Source organism: Pan paniscus, chromosome 7, assembly GCF_029289425.2.
Source record: "Pan paniscus chromosome 7, NHGRI_mPanPan1-v2.0_pri, whole genome shotgun sequence".
In the NCBI taxonomy this organism is placed as follows: domain Eukaryota; kingdom Metazoa; phylum Chordata; class Mammalia; order Primates; family Hominidae; genus Pan; species Pan paniscus.
The window spans coordinates 115,261,340-115,280,602 of record NC_073256.2 but is presented as its reverse complement, the minus strand read 5'-3'; the positions used below and the strand labels follow the sequence as shown (position 1 = coordinate 115,280,602).

General features: G+C 45.6%; 1 protein-coding gene across 2 annotated transcripts in view; it reads right to left on the bottom strand.

Moving 5' to 3' along the window:
• Positions 1 to 19,263, bottom strand: part of MATN2 (matrilin 2) — a 168,007-nt gene that overhangs the window by 97,491 nt on the left and 51,253 nt on the right. For both annotated transcript variants that reach the window (XM_034966399.2, XM_034966398.3), the window contains exon 3: positions 7,468 to 8,037. In XM_034966399.2, the coding sequence (XP_034822290.2) occupies positions 7,468 to 8,037 (570 nt within the window). The remainder of the gene's footprint in view (positions 1 to 7,467; positions 8,038 to 19,263) is intronic.

Genomic DNA, 19,263 nt, shown 5'->3' with positions numbered 1-19,263 from the left:
GGGAGGCTGAGGCAGGAGAATTGCTTGAAACCGGGAGGCAGAGGTTGCAGTGAGCTGAGACTGTGCCACTGCAGACACAGCGAGACTCTGTCTCAAAAAATAAACAAACAAAAAAAATAAGATGTTTTTAAACAGAAACACACATAAAACAAGGCTATGTATTGACTAGTTGACAAAAAATATTGTCACCAGAGGATTGCAGGAACCTAACCCTATATTCCATCAGGAATATATGGAGCAATGGTTTAGTATTCTCTAACTCAGTGTTTGCAGTGACTTTATAAAACATAATTATTGTGAATAATGAAAACTAGCTGTATTTTAGATTTAAAGATTTAATCAAAACCTTAGATCTAGTTTATCCCTCCCAGTTGATTTATCCATTGGTCATATGACTTTCCTCATTTTATTTGGCCATTTCCCCATTGGTCAGCATTTGGGTGGTTTCCAAGTTTTCACTTTCACAGTGTTGTGATGAACATTCCTGAACATGTCTCCTTGAATTCATGTACGATGGTTTCTCTAGGACTGGGTCTCACTTTAAACAGATATGGCCTGATTGCCTTCCAAGACAGCTCATGTCAGCAACGATGGTCCTAACGATTCCCATCCCCTCAAAACTTCAGTACTTGGTGTTATCAAACTTCAAGTTTTGACAATTGTATGGTGAGGGGTAATCATTATCCCACTTTTAATTTGCATTTGCTTTGCATCCTGAAAGACTCTCTTCTTTTCCCGGACTGCCGGAGTCAAATTACCCACGGGCAGAGGACATTTCTAAGGCACTCACAGCATGTCACTGTCTCTCTCCATAATTAAGGAAGTGTAGTGTGTAGGCAACCAACTACACGGCAGTCACCCACTGCCACGAGTGGGAGGCCCAAGTGATGTACCTGGTGCCTGTCTTCTTGGTGAGACCCTAACAGACAAAATAAGAAGACAGGAGATGTGAGGCAGAGAAAATATCTGGCGGGCAGCAGGCAGCATCGTGGGGAGAGGATGGCTACTGGAAATAGACCGCCTGAAGGCTCAGCTTCGCCACTCCCTATGACCTTGTGCAAATGACTTGGTTTCTCTGAACTCCACTTTCTTCACCTATCAAATGCGGAAATTAGGCCAGGCATTGTGGCTCATGCCTGTAATGCCAGCACTTTGGGAGGCTGAGGTGAGCAGATCACTTGAGTCCAGGAGTTTGAGACCAGCCTGGCCAACATGGCAAAATCCCATCTCTACTAAAAACATAAAAATAAGCTAGGCATGGTGGTGGGCTCAGCTACTTGGGAGGCTGAGGCAGGAGAATTGCTTGAAACCGGGAGGCAGAGGTTGCAGTGAGCTGAGGTCGTGCCACTGCACTCCAGCCTGGGTGACAGAGAGTGACTCCATCTCAAAAAAAAAAAAAAAAAAAAAAAAAAGTTAGTGGGGAGGGGGAATTAAAAGAACTATTGCATTGGGTTTCAGAGTGACAGCTTGTTACTAAGGCTTATTTTGGCCATGTGCCATAAGAGAAACTGGAACTAAAAGATTATAATTTGGTGTAATGGAAAAGGCACTGGATTGGGAGCTAGAAGACTGTGCTCTAGTTCCCCTCTACCTCGAACAAGTGAGGGAAGTTCTGGGAAATCAGGTAGCTCTTGTAGGCTATTTCTTTACCTGTAGAGTAAAGGCATGGACAGGCTCTAGGGACCTCAGTACAGACACCTATTATTTAATCTGGTACCTGGTTTTTCTAGAAACTGCCCTTCCTTCTCACTCCAGACACCTTGCATCGGGGAGCTGCCGTGGTGGTCTGAGGTAGTCCCACTCCTGGCCACTGTTGGTTGGTACAGGGTTTGACAATGAGAGTCCTTTACTGGCATTTAGGAACCAGAACTGAATAAAAGGAGGCTCAAACAGAGAACAAGTGAGCCTCAGGGGCTGGTGGGGCCATGCTTCCTGACTGTGGACTGGAGAAGGAGAGGAGTGGAGGGGAGATGCAGTGAAAGCAGGACCCTCACAACTGCCATCCTTATTTCCATGGATAATATAATGCACTCCCCCCTCCTTTTAGAAAAAAATGGAATTCCTGACACTTTCAACCAAAAGAATCTCAAACACCTTCACTAAACTAGAATAAAACTTTCCCATCTGTAGAATGCTGTGGGTGAGTGCTGAGTGACTTTCAGAGCATCCAGGCCTCATGCCTTGCCCTCTGTGGGATGGGCCTTTGCGGTGAGAGCCAAGGGGAGACCACAGCCTTGCCTCCTCCACCGGCCTGCTGGAAACAGTCCTATGAGCCTCATTTCTCAGAAGGCCCTCTGGGTTTACACTCAGCCAAGGCCTTGTGTTCAGCGGGGAGGAATAACTAATCAGCAGCCTAAGTCATTGGTGGGATTGGATTTGTTGACTAGGAAATAAGAACAGTCTTTTTTTTAATGATTGTATGAATGACTAAAGGAGTGGTCAGTGTAGGGAGGTGGGCTGGAGATCTTGTATTACTGGGCACAGTAGACTCAACGTTTGTGAAGTCAGTCCAGCCTCCCCACTTCACATCAGGACCTCAAAGGGGTGCCATCAGTGTAGACTGCCCAGGCCAGTTCATGAAGGGTGTGTCCTAGGAATACTATTAGGGCCTTAAATTGTGCCTGGCCTGGGTGGGGTGGGGCTATTAGGGTAGGAACAGCCTGGCTCCCTGCTCCAAAATACCAGATGAGGCTGATAAAGTCAGCACCTAGAGGTTAATTGAAAGCAATCTCGCCCAGGTGGCAAGAATCACCAGAACACTCGGGACAGCGTTTTCAGCCCACAGATTCCATGTTTTCTCTTACTGGGCGGCAAAAATGGCAGACTCCAGGATGTGTGGGGTTCGGTCATCTTGTAGACAGGACCTCAATTCACAGGGCACCTGGCCTCTCCCTGGTGGTCTCAAGGGTGGCCTGAGAATGCAACCTCAGGATTCCCCTTGCTGTGGCTGGTATGGGAAGTCCCTGCCTGCAAGTATAAAGCCTCCACTGTGCTCAAGATTGTACAGCCAGACAGCCAAAGAGAACAAGCCAGGACTCTCACCCAGCGAGGTCTGGCTCCAGAGTCTAATCAATTCCTCACTGTATGATAAAGGTCCTGCCTTGATCACACCCAGACACCACCTGTCCCAATCTGCAGCTGTAGCATTGATTTTCAGTTCTGCCTGCAGAATGCCTAGGCTCACGTCTCAACTCTACCACTTACAGGCCAGGCACAGTGGCTCATGTCTGTAGTCCCAGCACTTTGGGAGGCAGAGGCAGGAGAGCTGCTTGAGCCCAGGAGTTCAAGACCAGCCTAGGCAACATAGTAAGACATTGTTTCTTTTTAAAAAAATAAAAATTATTCAGTCATGGTGGCGCACAACTGTAGTCCAAGCTGGGATGGAACTTTGAGGCGGTAGTGAGCTATGATCATGCCACTGCACTCTAGCCTGGGTGACAGAGTGAGACCCTATCTCAAAAAACAAAATAAAACAAACAAATAAAAACAAAAAAAACAAGCTCCAGCACTTACAGGTTTGTGACCTTGGACAAGTTATTTAACCTCTTTGGTTCTCAATTTCCTCTTCCATAAAATGGGAACTATAAGAGCATCTACTTGACAGGTTTGTTGTGTGAATAAAGTGAGTTAACATACACTAATAGCCTGAAACAACACATGCATACCTTAATATCAAGAAATGTTAGTGATTATTAGTATCACCTCATCTTTAAAGCTCTCCTGGAGCCCCCAGGCAGACCCTGACAATTTCCAGTTCTGTAAAATAGGGATAATAGAGCCAGGTATAGTGACATGTAGTCCCAGCTACTTGGGAGGCTGATGTGAGAGGGTTGCTTGAGCCCAGGAGTTCGAGGCCAGCCTGGACAACATAGTGAGACCTTATCTCTTAGAAAGAAAAAAAAAAGATAATGATAGTACCTATCTCAAACGGCTATTTTAAGTATTAAATGGAATACTGTATTTGAAAGTACCTAGCACAGGACAAGATTAGCTATTATTGGGGTACAGTTTGTGAAAGGAAAATAAAATCTCAGGATCCCAAATCACTATGCCAAAAGGAAAAAAATTAAGCTAAAAGCTGAGTAATGCAAGAAACTGCCTTTGCTTTTGTTCCTAAGCGGATAGCTACAGATAAAAGGTTAAATATCTGCATAAGTAGCTACTCTATGTTCACCTTATCTTATGTAAAGTGTTGATTTACTGAGCACTAGAGGAATACATAATTGACTGTTCCCCTACCTGCTCCTTTTCTCTTGCAACATGTGGATTCAGTAATGTGACCATGCCCTCCCTCTCTCCCTTTTAAATACTGAAGCCCTCAAAATCATCTTTGGAAAAAGGCACAGACCACAGATTGTTCCTGTGATTTTGTGTTCCTTTTCTCCAGGCATGTCCTTAACCTTGGCAAAATAAACTTTTACATTGGTTGGGACTTGTCTCAGATACTTTTTGGTTTACAGGTTCAACGAATGTTTAAGGAACAAATGAGACTTCCCAAACCTCAGAGATGTCATCTGCAACTTGGAAAATGCTCACCATTTTTGTCTGATCATTTGAGTGCAGATCAAAACTGAGGCCATCTGCCTAGCCCATCGGTCCTCAGTGTATTTGATTGTAATAATACACAACACAGTGCACACTGAATAGGGCTCTACCATTTACAACACCTGTTCACTCATCTACTTTCTGCATATAAAATCCCCATTTTACAGATGAGGCAACTGAGGCTCAGAAAAGGATTTGCTCAAGATTGTACAACTAGAGTCAGCTCCTCTTCCTCCTACGAAGGCTGCCTTCAGAGTTTCACCTATTTTAGGTGAATGCCAATTGCAAAGTAGGTTTACCTGGCCAGGCTGGACCGTGGAGGTGGCCACCAGAAAATGGTTTACCTTAAAAGAGGAATTTGTAATTCCCAACATGCAGAGGAGCGAAATGAGCAAGAGGTTTGGAATTAGCATCCAACTATCTCTTGGCTATTTGTTTTTCAGGTGATTCACTTAGCAAGTTCCTTAACCTGTAAAAAGAGAGTGGCAAGAGTGTGCTGCCTGCCTCCTGGGGCTTTCTGCGATAACATAAGGGAAAGTGCTTTATAAATGTTAGTTACTACAGTCTTTACAGTGCAGTTGATAAAGAGGCCCTGGGGCCTCTTCAACCTTTCAAGACGGCTGCTGAGTCTGCTGAGCAAAGCCGGGCAGTGCAGTGCAGTGAGAGACAGCAGCCCTGTCTCCTGCAGAGTGGATGGGGGGACTCACAGGGGATTCATTTCTCAGGCACAGGAACAAGTGGGATAACGCTGATGTTTTCTTAGAGCTTCCAGATTATAACAAAGAAGATGAAGGGAGGAAAAGTCCAAACTGCTTTTTCATTTTGCTGCCTTGCCATAAAGCACACAGAGATGGTTTTTCCACAGACAAGTCCACATTGGTATATCCTATTCCACACCAGGATTGCGGGGGCGGGGGGAGGGGGGCGGTCAGTCCCATTGTGTAGCTCCTCAGCCTTATCATGTTATCTTTCCATTTTCTGATAAATACAGAAGGCTTATAAAAAGAACCCCTCCATTAAAATTTTCCAACACAAATGAATAAACTGTCAAAATGGTTACAGAACCAATTTCCCTTTCAATATTTTCGGGAAAGGGGAAACATAAATTCTGCAGAAGTCATTTAAAGTCATAAACCTTGAAAATGTTTGCAGCGTGTTCTGCTGATTGAAGTGTTCCAGCTGACTTAAGCCACAACAAACCACAACAACACAGCCTCTGCAGTGCCAGGGAAATGGCACTTCTGAACACTTTCCAAGTGGCATTGCAAAGAAAAAGGTTCTTTTTTCTTCATGGCATTGATTTCTTAAGTAAATCTTTTGATTCTGGAGTCAAGAACAAATGAGATCTCTGTGCTTTTTGAAGTTAGTTCTCAGCAGGGGATTTTGTTTAATACACATCAAAAGCACATTGTTCTTCCCTGGGGCCTATATCTTAGAGGTCTAGAATATGTCACATTCTGAGAACCCCCTCCTGGGTGCCCTCTCCTGGGGAGTTGGTGCTGAGTCTGGCTCTAAAGCTCATTCTCCACTCTGCTCTAGGGAAAGATATTTTACATTTTACAAATAGATATTTACATATAGATAATTTACAAATAGGTATTTAAAAATAGATTATTTCCTTTTATTTCCCCACCAAAGATTCATGGTAGCTGGAGGGGACAGGGACCACTGGGAATGGACAAGTCAGGGTGGGACACTGTTTACCAAATCAGGATGCGAGTTTCCTGGATTGGGCGGCTGGCCCCCTGCCCTCCCGGAGGAGGAAGGAACAAAAAGGCAGCCGCAGAGGCAGGAAACTGGGGAGAATGCAGGCTGACCTGCTGAGAAGAGTGGGGGCAGCAGCAGGGGTAGAGATAACTGGAAAGTGCGTGGGAAGAAAGGGAGAGAGAAGCCCTGTGGAAAAGAGGGTTAGAAAGCAAAAGAGGGAAGAAAGCTTCCAACATAGAAGAATGCAGCTCAGGGGCTCCGAGAGGCATCTTCCTGCAGAAAGAGTTGGCAGGTGAGGAGTGGCCCCTACAATCTTAACAGGTGGGGAGCTGCCAGGACCACACCTTGGTCCTCTGTATGTGCTGGACCTCTTTGTCAGCTGTGAAAACATCCCCTGCCAGCACCACCATGGGGCAAAAATGCCTTGGTATTCCACACCATCCAAGGAGAGATTATGTTACTTTTTCTGCCCTTCCATTCCTATCCATACTCCAACTCATGAATTCCAACTTAGGGAATTCCAGGGCAGCTCCATGTGCTGAAGAAAAACGCTGTCTATCTACTCTTCCTCATTCTGTGGTTTGGGCTTACGTGTCCCTTCCCCAGGGCAGTCTCCCTGAGCATCCAGGCCTAGGTAAGGTCCTGGGGTTGCACACTCCTTCATGTCCTGAATTCTTCCTCCATTACACTGTGACAACTATAGTTACTTATTTGTATAATTATATATTTAATGTCTGTCTTAGCTGGGTGCTCATGCCTGTAATCCCAGTACTTTGGGAGGTTGAGGCAGGAGGATTGCTTGAAGCCATGAGTTTCAGATCAGCCTGGGCAACATGGCGAAACCTTGTCTCTACAAACAGTTAAAAAATAAGCCAGGCATGGTGGTGCACACCTGTAGTCCCAGCTACTCATGAGGCTAAGGCAAGAGGATCACCTAAGCCCAGGAGTTTGAGGTTACAGTGAGCTGTGATCATGCCACTGCACTACAGCCTGGGTGACAGAGCATGACCCTGTCTCTAAAAGATAAATAAATAAAAACATGTGTCCCTTGGCCAAAGTGTAAGCCCCTGGAGCACGTTGTATTTATCTTGGCCTTTGTTGAAAACCTATTGCCAGCACAGTACCTGGGACATAGTAACACAGAATGAACACTTGAAGATGAATGAATGAATTCTAGTGGTTCCTCTAGAAGAGTGACAAAGGAGCAGGACTTACTGCACAACTTCTTCTGGAACACGGAGGTCAGCGTCTCAATCTGGCTGAAATTGGCCACAAGGAAGACATGGTCCTCATGGGGCTCACTCCCAATGGACTTCAAGGTGTTGAAGTCTACCTGGCCCACACCAATGGCAAAGATTAGGATGCCCGTGTCCCGTGCCTTAGCAGCCACCTCGGCCACGGAGTCCTGAGGTCTCCCATCCGTCACGATCATTATGACCCGTGGCACATTCTCCCTCAGGGGCCGGGCCCCCTCTGCTTCTGAGAATGCAATGTTCAGGGCATACTGGATGGCCAGCCCCGTCATGGTGCCCGTGGACAGATGCCGCATCCTCTTGACAGCACGCTCCACCTCGGACTTCCTCTTGAAGGTCTTGAGGGAGAACTCATTCTTGACAGTGCTGCCATATTGGAGCAGGCCCACTCGGGTGACATCAGGACCAATGTCCAAGAATTGCAAGATGTCCACGATGAACTCCTTGACCTTTGCATAGTCATGGGTGTTGACACTGCGGGAGCTGTCAATGATGAAAACCAGGTCCGCCCGCTTGTTCTCACAGGAGCTCTCTGGGGAAAGAGGAGAGGTCAAATACATTAGAAGAGAGGCCAGGTGTGGTGGCTCACACCTGTAATCCCAGCACTTTGGAAGGCGGGTGGATCACCTGAGGTCAGGAATTCAAGACCAGCCTGGTCAACACTGTAAAACCCTGTCTCTACTAAAAATACAAAAATTAGCCGGGTGTGGTGGCGGCACCTGTATTCCCAGCTACTCGAGAGGCTGAGGCAGGAGAATCACTTGAACCAGCAAGCACAGGTTGTAGTGAGCCAAGAGAGTGCCACTGAACTCCAGCCTGGGCAACAAGAGTGAGACTGCATTAAAAAAATAAAAATAAGAATAAAAACATTAAAAGAGAGTTAAGGACCCAGGGCAGACTGGCTATTGTTGGAAATCCTGGGGCTGATGATCACCTTTGAAACCTCCTTCATCAATTTTCCTCCCCACTCATGAAAGTTATAAGGGTATATTTGTGCATGGCTGGAAGATCATAACTACTGGCTATAATCAGATAGCAATCCTTTTTGCAAGATAAATGAATATATTAGTTTCTAGAAAGTTGCCAATGCAGTTTTTTTGTAACCAAACACCTGATCAGGGTCAAAATTATTTTATTCTTTACTGCATGACACATAAGCTTGGCTGGGCACTGCAGAGAATATAACAGAAGCTTAGGACAGGGTCCAAAGTTAAGGAGCTTCCAATCTACCTGGGGAGAATTAACTAATAAAACCATGAAAGAATAACTGGCATGAAAACTGTGTCGTCCTGACAATAGCTGCTAAGAGAATAGGGATATGAATGGGCTGGGGTCAAGGAGATGGGACGTGAGCTGACCTTATAGATGCATGGTGTTTGGATTAGGGAGAAGGAGCACATGGAGTGGATCACATGAACCAAAGCCCAAGACGGAATGAATGTGGTGGGTAACAGAATAAGTGATGAGACCTTGTAGTAGAGGGAATACTAGGAGTTGCAGGCAGGAATTAGTTGGACAGATGGCCTGAAGCCAGTTTAAAAAGACCTTTCCTTTCAGACTGAGAAATATGTACATGATGCCACCAGTGAGGGGCATCTTAGCATCATATTATGTAACTCACCTCTCCCATAGGGAAGTTACATAATGAAAAGTCAACAGAGTCTGGCAGTGGTTTGCAAGATGGATGGTATACACAATTTCTGGACTAATCTCATTGAGAGGGGGACTCAGATCTAATCCTAGGACAGTAGTGGAAATGGAGAAAAGGGGACCTGACTAAGAAATATTTCAACAAAGGACACAGTTAAATTGGAAAAAGGCAAATGTTCAGTCCCTTACCACCATGACTACCATAATTATGCCTTAAGCTTCTAAGCAAGAAGACTGTAAAGGTTTGAGTCCATAGACAAACTCATCCCTTTTGCGTTTCTAGTACGAGGATGATATTGGATGAGATGAGAGGCCTCCAGCTTCAGTGGGTGGAGGCTGGGCATTCCTGTTGGGAGTTTCTCGGATATTCTGAGCTACTGCCTTTCACCAGGGTGAGTCCCTCCTCCCCCATTCTCTACTCCCTTCCCGGACTTTGCAGCTGAATCAGGATTTGAAAGGGATTAGAAAAGAGATCCCAAATGCTTGCCCTAAATCCTAATCACCACAGCTGCAAGAAAGAGAGAGAAAGCCAAAATGAAACAGTAAAGCTAGTCATAAAAATGAGAAGTGGGAAAGGCCCGTGAAGTCATCCTGTCCAGGCCAGCTTGCCAGGCTGTGACTCGTCCCTGAGTGCCTGCACACACAACTCATCCTTGCCGCCTCACAAGTCTAATGGTTTTAGGGGAGGAGGCACCCACAAACACCAGTAGCCTGGCAAGAAACCAACCTTCTGACATACCCATGCATAACCCTGAGGGCTGGGTGAGTCCAGGGTGAGTGTCTCAAAACAGAGGCCCCAGAAAGTGAGTCTTTGAGGGTTCAGCGATAAGATCTATATGAAACCTAACATTTCCAGAGCACTTTGTCACTTGGTGTGATTTGATTTTCAGAACAAGTTTTTGAGAAAGGATCAAGAAGCATCATACCCATTGCATAGATGAGAACATGGGAGCACTGAGAGTTTGAAATATTTCATAATTTAGAAAAAGAAAAAATATACAGAGGTGCAACCAATATCCACCTCGTTGGGCAGCTGTAAGAATTTAAGGAAATGATGTAATGAAGGATCCAGCACTTGGGAACTCCCGACGTGTGCTGGCTGCATGTACAGGCTCTCCCCACCCCTCCATCAGCCCTCACTCGTGTCCAGCCCCAGGCTGGGTAGGGGCAGGGTTACAGCTATGGCTGTGTGGTTGGTGCTGCACACAGGCACCTGCTCAAGGAGGTGAGAGGAACTGAAATCCAGCCAAGCCCTGAGCCCCAGGGGCTGAGTCCACCCTAAGAGGCACCTTAAGGGGGGTGCTTTTCAGCCAGGTGAAGTGGCTCACACCTGTAATCCCAGCACTTTGGGAGGCCGAGGTGGGAGGATCACAAGGTCAGGAGATTGAGACCATCTTGGCTAACATGGTGAAGCCCCATCTCTACTAAAAATACAAAAAATTAGTCAGGCATGGTGGCACGCACCTGTAGTCCCAGCTACTTGGGAGGCTGAGGCGTGAGAATCACTTGAACCCAGGAGGAGGAGGTTGCAGTGAGCTGAGATGGCGCCACTGCACTCCAGCCCAGGTGACAGTGCAAGACTCCATCTCAGAAAAAAAAAAAAAAAAAAGGCAGGAGTGCTTTTCTAATTTTCATGAAGGCTCCTGTGGTTTAGCATATAGCCCTGGGTTGGCACAGTAGATGATGGATCTGCAGATCCCAGGAAGGAGGACAAGGGGGAGCATTCCCAAGACCCAGGCAGGCCCTCTCCAAGAGCCACGCCTGCCCGACCCTTCATGTCTGAACTTACTGCAGGGAGAATGTGACCCAATAATCTTTACCTGCTGAGAAGAGGGGCCAGGCTTAGACCCTGCCATGGAGGAGGATATTAATTAAGGCACCTTTGAAGGGAGGGAAATTCACACAAGACTCGCACTCTGAGAACTCTCTTCCTTTGGAGATCTTTGGAAGTAGCAGAGCCTCCTTGGATTGGGCCTTTATTATGGGTCTTAGTCATGGTGTCAATATCTATCCAAGCATCACAATCAATTTAAAGGGAAGCCTGGAAGTTCCATGGAGAATTGTGTGCTAAACTGGATTCTTTCCCTTCAAAACAAATGGGTAGTTTCCACAACACCTGCACATGTACAAAAACACCACAAAGGTTCAAAATGTTGTTGGAGGTTCCAAGAAAGCTGTAATTCTGAGTTGAAAACACCAAGTCCTGGCAGCCCAAGTAACTGAATTTTCTTCAAAATGTGTCCTTGGGTCCCTTGAGGGCTCAGAACCGCAGTCTCATAGCTTGTCCCTGAAAGGGCTAGTTCAATGGTTCTCAAACTCAAGTGTGCATCTCAACTCTCTAGAGGACTTGTTAAAAACTAAGACCAGGCCAAACACACGGTGGCTCATGCCTGTAATCCCAGCACTTTGGGAGGCCGAGGCAGGCGGATCACCTGAGGTTGTGAGTTCAAGACCAGCCTGACCAACATGGAGAAACCCCATCTCTACTAAAAAAAAAAAAATAATAATAATACAAAATTAGCTGGGTGTGGCGGTGCATGCCCATAATCCCAGCTATTCAGGAGGCTGAGGCAGGAGAATCGCTTGAACCTGGGAGCTAGAGGTTGCTGTGAGCCAAGATCATGCCATTGCGCTCCAGCCTGGGCAACAAGAGTGGAACTCCATCTCAAAAACAAAAACAAAACAAAACAGAACAAAACTAAGACCAGTGCACCACAACCCCAGAGCTTCTGATTCTGTAGGTTTCCATTTCTAACAAGTTCCCTGGTGAAGTCAATATTACTGGTCTAGGGACACACACAGGTCAAAGAAATAGAGAGCTCTCTGGAGAAAAGAAGTTCTATAAAGTCTTGACCTTGCTATCTCACTCGGAATTCCCCAAGGTTAGGAAACTAGTCTCATTTATCTTTGTAGGCATGCAGTTGGAAACACAGAAAGTCTTCATTCAACATCTGTGGAATTAAATGGAATTCTGGTGGAAGCAAGTCTTCAGGTGAAAGAGATTGAATCAGAGCAGTTAGTACAAAAAGATGATGACAAGCACGAAGCCAAAATGTTCTAGAGGAGATGTGGTCCTGCTAATGGAGTCATAGATTCTAGGACCCAAATCTTTGCCATTTTATGAGGGACCATAACCACTTCTGAAGTCTGATTCATGGAATCACAGACTAGTAGAATCTTAGAGGCGGAGGGGTCCCAACAGAGTCCAAGTCACTCATTTTATAGTAAGGAAAACTGAGGCCCAGAGAGTTGACTCTATCTCTGCAAGGCCCTCATGGCTCACCATGGTCAGACCTGATGCCCTTTCCATTGTCTCATGGCAGGCACCCTTAGGAAATTATCAGTACAGCCAGCATTATGATAGGAGCTTTGCAAATACCTGGGAACACTCTAAAACATTTGCTGTGAAAAGCTTCACAGTTTCTCCACATGGGAACTGTTGAGAGATGTTTCCAGGAAATGGATTTCCTTGGTGTGTGTTCTTCTTATGCTGACAACTGGTTCTGATGAAGGACATCCTGTCTCCTTGGCCTGGGAGAAGAACATACAGTGATCTTCCTTCTGGCCTCTCATGACAGGGTTTTCAGCCACAGTTGGAGGACAGTTTGTGGGCCCATAATAAAACGTCATCCCTCTAACCATAAAGTGATGATCTGGACTCTGTTAACAGCTCTTCCAGTACTGTCAGCTTGACTCCAAAGTCCATGTATTGGGCAAATGAGTGTCTTTTACTCTTCCAGAGAAAGGGAACTGAGCCAGGACAATTTTAAGCAACATTCCTACTCCAGCAGAATGACAATGTGCAACATCAGAACTATTTCCTCCTCTCAAGATTGCAGCCTTGTCACTAATCAGCCTCTCTCCCGTTCTGGCTAAATTCAGTCATGGCCGTGTAATCATACTGTAAATATTTGGTGCCATCTGCATGGGGAAGTTAGGACACATTTGGAGAAGGAATGAATATGAATCTCCATGACAAGGGTAAAATCATTTCATCTGGAGACCAAAGGGGGCTCTGAAATCCTAAGTGAAACAGTATTAGAGTCCTATGATCCCATGCAAGCCCAGCCTCTGCCACTTTCTGTCCAAATGATCTTGAGCCTCTCCTTAACCTGTGTGAACCTCAGTCTCTTCCTCTGCAAAATAGGGATAATAATACCTTACAATACTGTTGTGAGACTCAAAAGAGAAAATAATCGTAATTTATAGCTAATATTTACTGAGCACTTAATTAGTGCCAGGCCTTGTTCTGAATGGTTTACAGGTGTTGGCTTGTTTATTCTTCACACACACCTTAGAAAGTAGGAAAGAACACACCTTAGAAAGTAGGTGTTGTTACTGTTCTTTAATAGATGAGGACAGTGAGTCTAGAGAGGTTAGATAACTTGCTTGAGTTCTCCTATCTAGTATAAAAGTGAACTAAATATGGCCTGAGAATGACTCCATGCTTCTATATTTCAGTCTTTGTGGAAAAACTGCAACCAAGCTTAATAAGTAGACAAGATTGAAAACCTAACTTAGGAGTATGCACCTGTAACAATAGCTGAGTCTTGGCCAATCCCAGCGGCCGTACTTCAACCATTCATACACTACTGAGTGTTCAAACTGTGTTCAAATAAGACAAACGCCAGCCTGTAGCCAATCCACCCGCTGTGTACCTCACTTTTGATTTCTGTACGTCATTTCCCTTTTTTTGTCTACAAATCTTCCACCATGTGGCTGTACTGGAGTCTCTGTGAATCTGCTGTGATTCTGGGTGCTGCCCGATTCACAAATTGTTCATTGCTCAGTTAAACTCCTTTAAATTTAATTTGGTTGAGTTTTTTCTTTTATCACTAGGAAGTAGAGGAGCTGGGATCTGAACCCATCGTGATGGCTCCGTAGTCTGCACTCTGAACCACCAAGCTATACTCATGATGAATATGAAATGATTTTGTCCTTTTAGATCTGCCATTTCCAGAATACTCAAGATGCACCAGGGCTGGATTGGCTCTCTGGGGTCAGTTCTTTCCTTGCCTGGACTCAGGGCCTGAAAGCTATGGCCCAAACTTGCCTACCTCCTGCCAAGTGCTGAAAAAAAAAAAAAACACTTAATAATATGATGAAAACAGATGCTTGCCTGCCTGGATAGCAGCAGCCCAGTAAGTCAAGCCACTGATGCTTCCCATTCTTACTCCTCGACAAGCGCTTACGGAGAGTTCAGTACGGTCAAGGGCCGGGGGAGAATGAAGGATGGGACAGGTGTGACGGAAAGAGAGAGGTCACCGATCTTTGAGGGGCTGTGGGGAATAGAAGGACTACAGTCTGGACAGTAGTCAAATACTCAGGAAAACTGATTTCAGAAAATGTGATGTTCCATATCAATTCCCAGCAAAGTTCCCACAAGCAGATGGTTTGTGGGCACTTAACAAGAGAACCGTGAAAAATGTAATAATACAAGTGAAAAAAAACTGTAACAGTTTCTAGGACAGTGGAAGAGTGAAGCGATTAGGGAATTAGAGTATGATTTCCAGGCCACATTAAAGGCCTACTTAAAGGCTGCAATTATGAAATTTACATGAGACCAATCCAGGTGGTTGCATGTTTTGCTACAGCCACATTCAGCTACACAGATATGGGGGGAAGGCTGGTAAAAGTTGAATTTAACAAGGGTTATCATGTAGCCAAACGAGAACGATGAATCAGGAAAGGGGCAAAGGTAGTTGACAGTGACTATAGTGATTCCCTATGGAATTAAAGCTGGGGAAGCAGGAAATAGAGGAATTGAGGTGAAAGACAGTGAAAAAATAGCAGGATCAATTAACTGGAAGTCCAGATAAGGTCACAGAATTGTTGGAGTTGGAATACTAGTACAGGTAAGCTGGGAAGATAGGAGGTTTAAACTGAGATTACGGCAGGATTAAAGTTACTGTAATTATAGGGTCAAGATAAGAGAAGAAGGTGGCTGAAATCTAGCTGGGAACAGTAGCTCATGCCTATAATCCCCGCACTTTGGGAGGCCAAGGCGGTTGGATCACTTGAGGTTAGGAGTTTGAGATCAGCCTGGCCAATATGGTGAAACCCCGTCTCTACTAAAAATACAAATATTAGCCAGGCATGGTGGCAGGCGCCTGTTATCCCAGCTACTTGGGAGGCTGAGGCAGGAGAATCGCTTGAACCTGGGAGGCTAGACGTAGCAGTGAGCCGAGATTGTGCCACTATACTCCAATCTGGGCAACAAAGCAAGGCTCCGTCTCAAAAAAAAGAGAGACAGAGAGAGAGAGAGAGAGAGAGAAGTGAGTGGCTAAGATCTGGTGGAAGACAAGAATATTGGAGAAAAGAATCTCAAAGCTATTAAAGGATGATTCATGATTCATGTGGATCTTGAAATCACCAACAATTATGACAAGGGTAATGCTGGACAGAGTAGCAGTAAGCCAAGAGCTAAAATTGTTCTTAGAACTAGGAATAACCAGAGGATTTTAAAAATTACCTAAGGGTGACCCAAAACACTATGAAGCATGATTAAAAACATGATTAAAATTTCCTAAAGGGACAGAGAAAAAACTAGCTCACCAAGAGTTTCAAAGGGACACTGGGGAGAAAAATTAAAGCTGTTTTATGATGAGAGAAGAACAGAGAGAGAGACAGCAAGCCATGATCATAATGAGCTAGCAGGAGTTTAAGAAAGAAAAAAAAAAGGGCATGCAAAATGTACGTTTTATTCCTAGATGGAACAGACCAAGAGGATCCACGGAACTCTGTAGTATGGATCTCAGCAAGGCAAATGACTGACCATAATAAGGCAGATTCCCTGTATGCAGAACAATTAGGTAGAACTCTTAGGTTGTGAGCCAGTCATTCAACACACCTATTGTATGCCAGGGCCTGGGGATACAAAGGAAGGAAAAGACTCCTGACTGTGAAAAGGACACAAATAATAACGGGATACAATGAAGCAGGCAGACCAAAAAGATACAGTGTGCTGTTGTTGATAAATATAAACAGATCAAGCCAGTCTGGAAGGAGGTCTCTAATGATACGTGCTGAGAGAGAGAAGGACAGTGAGGGAGTGGTTGACTACCTTTTGGTAGAGGAGAGAGGGAATGGTTGACTGTCTCAGGCTCTAAGGCAAGCTTAACAATGCCATTTTTTTCAGTCCCTGGCAGACATTGTTAATCAATTCTGGCCCTGTCCCCCTCAGCCTGGATCCTTTCAACATGGCACTTTGAGTACCAATAAACAATCTGTCAGAACTGGCACATGAAATAGAATCCTTCTACCAACCTGGTCTTAGAGCCTGGTGCTCTGCAACAAAGATTGAAGTACTCAATTTTACCCATGTCTGAAAAAATGAATAAAGGTAAACTAGCTAATCATATGAGACACCGTCTGACTATAAAGGCTAACATTCTTTTTCAGTGAGAAATAAGGGCAGGCAGACAGGGCTGGCTATGTGAAGGGTCAGCACATGAGCTTCCAGGTAAAACCGCATTCATGACGGAGGGCTGCCAGGTGGGCATGGGGTCAGAGCAAAACAAATAGAAAGATTGTAAGAGATATTTCTCATAAAACCGTGAAAGTGGTATGGATCCTCCACTATAAGAATATAAAACTAGCACATCAGAATACAAGGAAATTGCGTCCGATAAGCCAGCAGTCCCCAACCTTTTTGGTACCAGGGACTGGTTTAATGGAAGACAAATGTTCCAGGGACAGAGTGGGGAAGAGGGGGACTGTTTCACCTCAGATCATCAGGCATTAGTTAGATTTTCATAAGGAGTGTGCAACCTAGATCCCTTGCATGCACAATTCACAATAGGGTTTGCGCTTGTGTGAGAACGGAATGTCGCCACTGATCTCACAGGAGGTGGAGCTCAGGTGGTAATGCTCACCTGCCATTCATTTCCTGCTGTGCGGCCTGGTTCCTAACAGGCCACGGACTGAGATCGGTCCACAGCATGGGGCTTGGGAACTCCGGCTGTACGCATTTTATTTATGAGACTTGAACTACATGGGCTTGTCAAAGAGAGACAGAGAGACAGATGGACTGAGAGCAAAGATGACCGTGCGACACAGCACTGGGATCCCACCCACCACTGTGCTCCCTCAGGGGCATGTCCACAGACACCTGAGATGCGGCCCCTGAGCCTCCTCAGGTGCTTCTGTCCCTGTGTGCCTCCAGACTGTGACCAGCTCTCAGTGCTTAAGGGTAATTGAAAGGCTACTTCAGATGTAATTTAGACTATATATATATTTTTTTTTTACCACAGTGCGACTTCCCCTGCAGTCCCCTGCATTTAGGGCACTTGATTAAGGCACCATGGTCCTTGTCCAGGAAATAATCAATTCTCCCCTCTCCAATTCCCTTATTAGTCAGTCGCCAGCTGCGGCATCACATGAGGCCTGACACTGTAGAATGCAGTTGATGAGCTAGGGCTTTCTTTGACTCAGTCGTGCTCTATTCACATTTTCTGAAAAAACCGCTGGGGAATAGTCTGAAAACTTGCTTCTACTATATTAGGGAGACACCCTGGATTACTTAATGGGTCTAAGACATATTGTGAACTCATTAGCAAATCATTTCCCACTTGGTAACATTTTCCAAACATTTTTGCAAATTCTGGAGGCATTTATGGTTCTCCCTACACGACTGCATACGATGCTGGGAGGAACTGTTAATAAGCTGAGTAACACAGACAGGCCCAGAAAGGGTTTCTGAGGGATGGAATAATGAGTAGAAACTAGTAAGATGAAGTGTAATTGGTAAAAATGTCAAGCCCTGCATGTAGGGTTCGAAATCAACTGCATAAACCAAAGGAAGGGAGACAGCTGGTCCCATGATAAAATATGGAGCCAGGATGGCAAGTCCAAGCCTTGCATGTCACCCCCATGTCCCCAGCCCTGACATCTGTGACCGACACCCCTAATCAGTCCTGGTCTCAGAATCAAAGTCCAACCACAGGATTCCTCTTGACACAGCACCCCAATTTCCCATCACCCATAGACTGGAGGGAGCTTATGAAAATAAACCGATTTGTCTTCCAGATGTCACTTTCCAATTACTCCCAATCACTCCGCCTCCCAGGCTCAAGTGATCCTCCCAAGTTAGCCTCCAGAGTAGCTGGGACTACAGGCACACACCACCACACCACCTTATGCCCCAGTCATCTCATCAATGGCTTTCCCAGAGAGAGACTCTCCTGACAAAAATGGACTTTAATCTTCCCCTTTCTACCAGAACTTTCCCATGAATGAATATTTTAGTGAGTTTCATTGATCTGAGTCCCAAGAACCAGAAATGACAGCTTTAAACTCCTAGTATCGGGCTGGGTGCAGTGGCTCACGCCTATAATCTCAGCACTTAGGGAGGCTGAGGTGGGCAGATCATCTGAGGTCAGGAGTTCAAGACCAGCCTGGCCAATATGGCAAAACCCCATCTCTACTAAAAATGCAAAAATTAGCCAGGCATGGTGGCATGCCCCTCTAATCCCAGCTACTCAGGAGGCTGAGGCAGGAGAATCACTTGAACATGGAAAGCAGAGGTTGCAGTGAGTCGAGATCACGCCCCTACACTACAGCCTGGGCAACAGAGCAAAACTCTGTCTCATAAATAAATACATACATACATACATAAACTCCCAGTATCCATGAGTCTTGGGGAGCTATTCCATCAAAGCAATTTCTTCAAAAGCCACCATCCCAAGGGTCACTAATGGCAAGGTTGCTGATGTTCAGGGGAGAATGAACTCATGAACTCAGCCTTCTCCACCAGCCACCACTCCCTGCCCTATACCTTATACAATGTCACACTGCCTGTCTGTAGTCCCTACACAGCGCCCTCTCTGCTAGGCATGCCCTCTGCTCCCTGTTCAGCTTAAGACTCAGCCCTGTGGTCACCTATTTTGAAAACCTTTCCTTAATGGGCCATTCTCCACTGGCCTCAGTGGCCTTCCTCTGAGCCCCAACACTCCCTGCTTACCTCTGTCTGAGTGTCTTCCACCAGTATCTCACACATGCAGCTACCTGGCCACAAGCAGTATCTTCTATGAATCCCTAGTACCCGGCCTAGTGCCAGGCACCTGGCTGCCTGTCTGGGTCCTTGCTTATTCCCTTTGGTGTGTACATG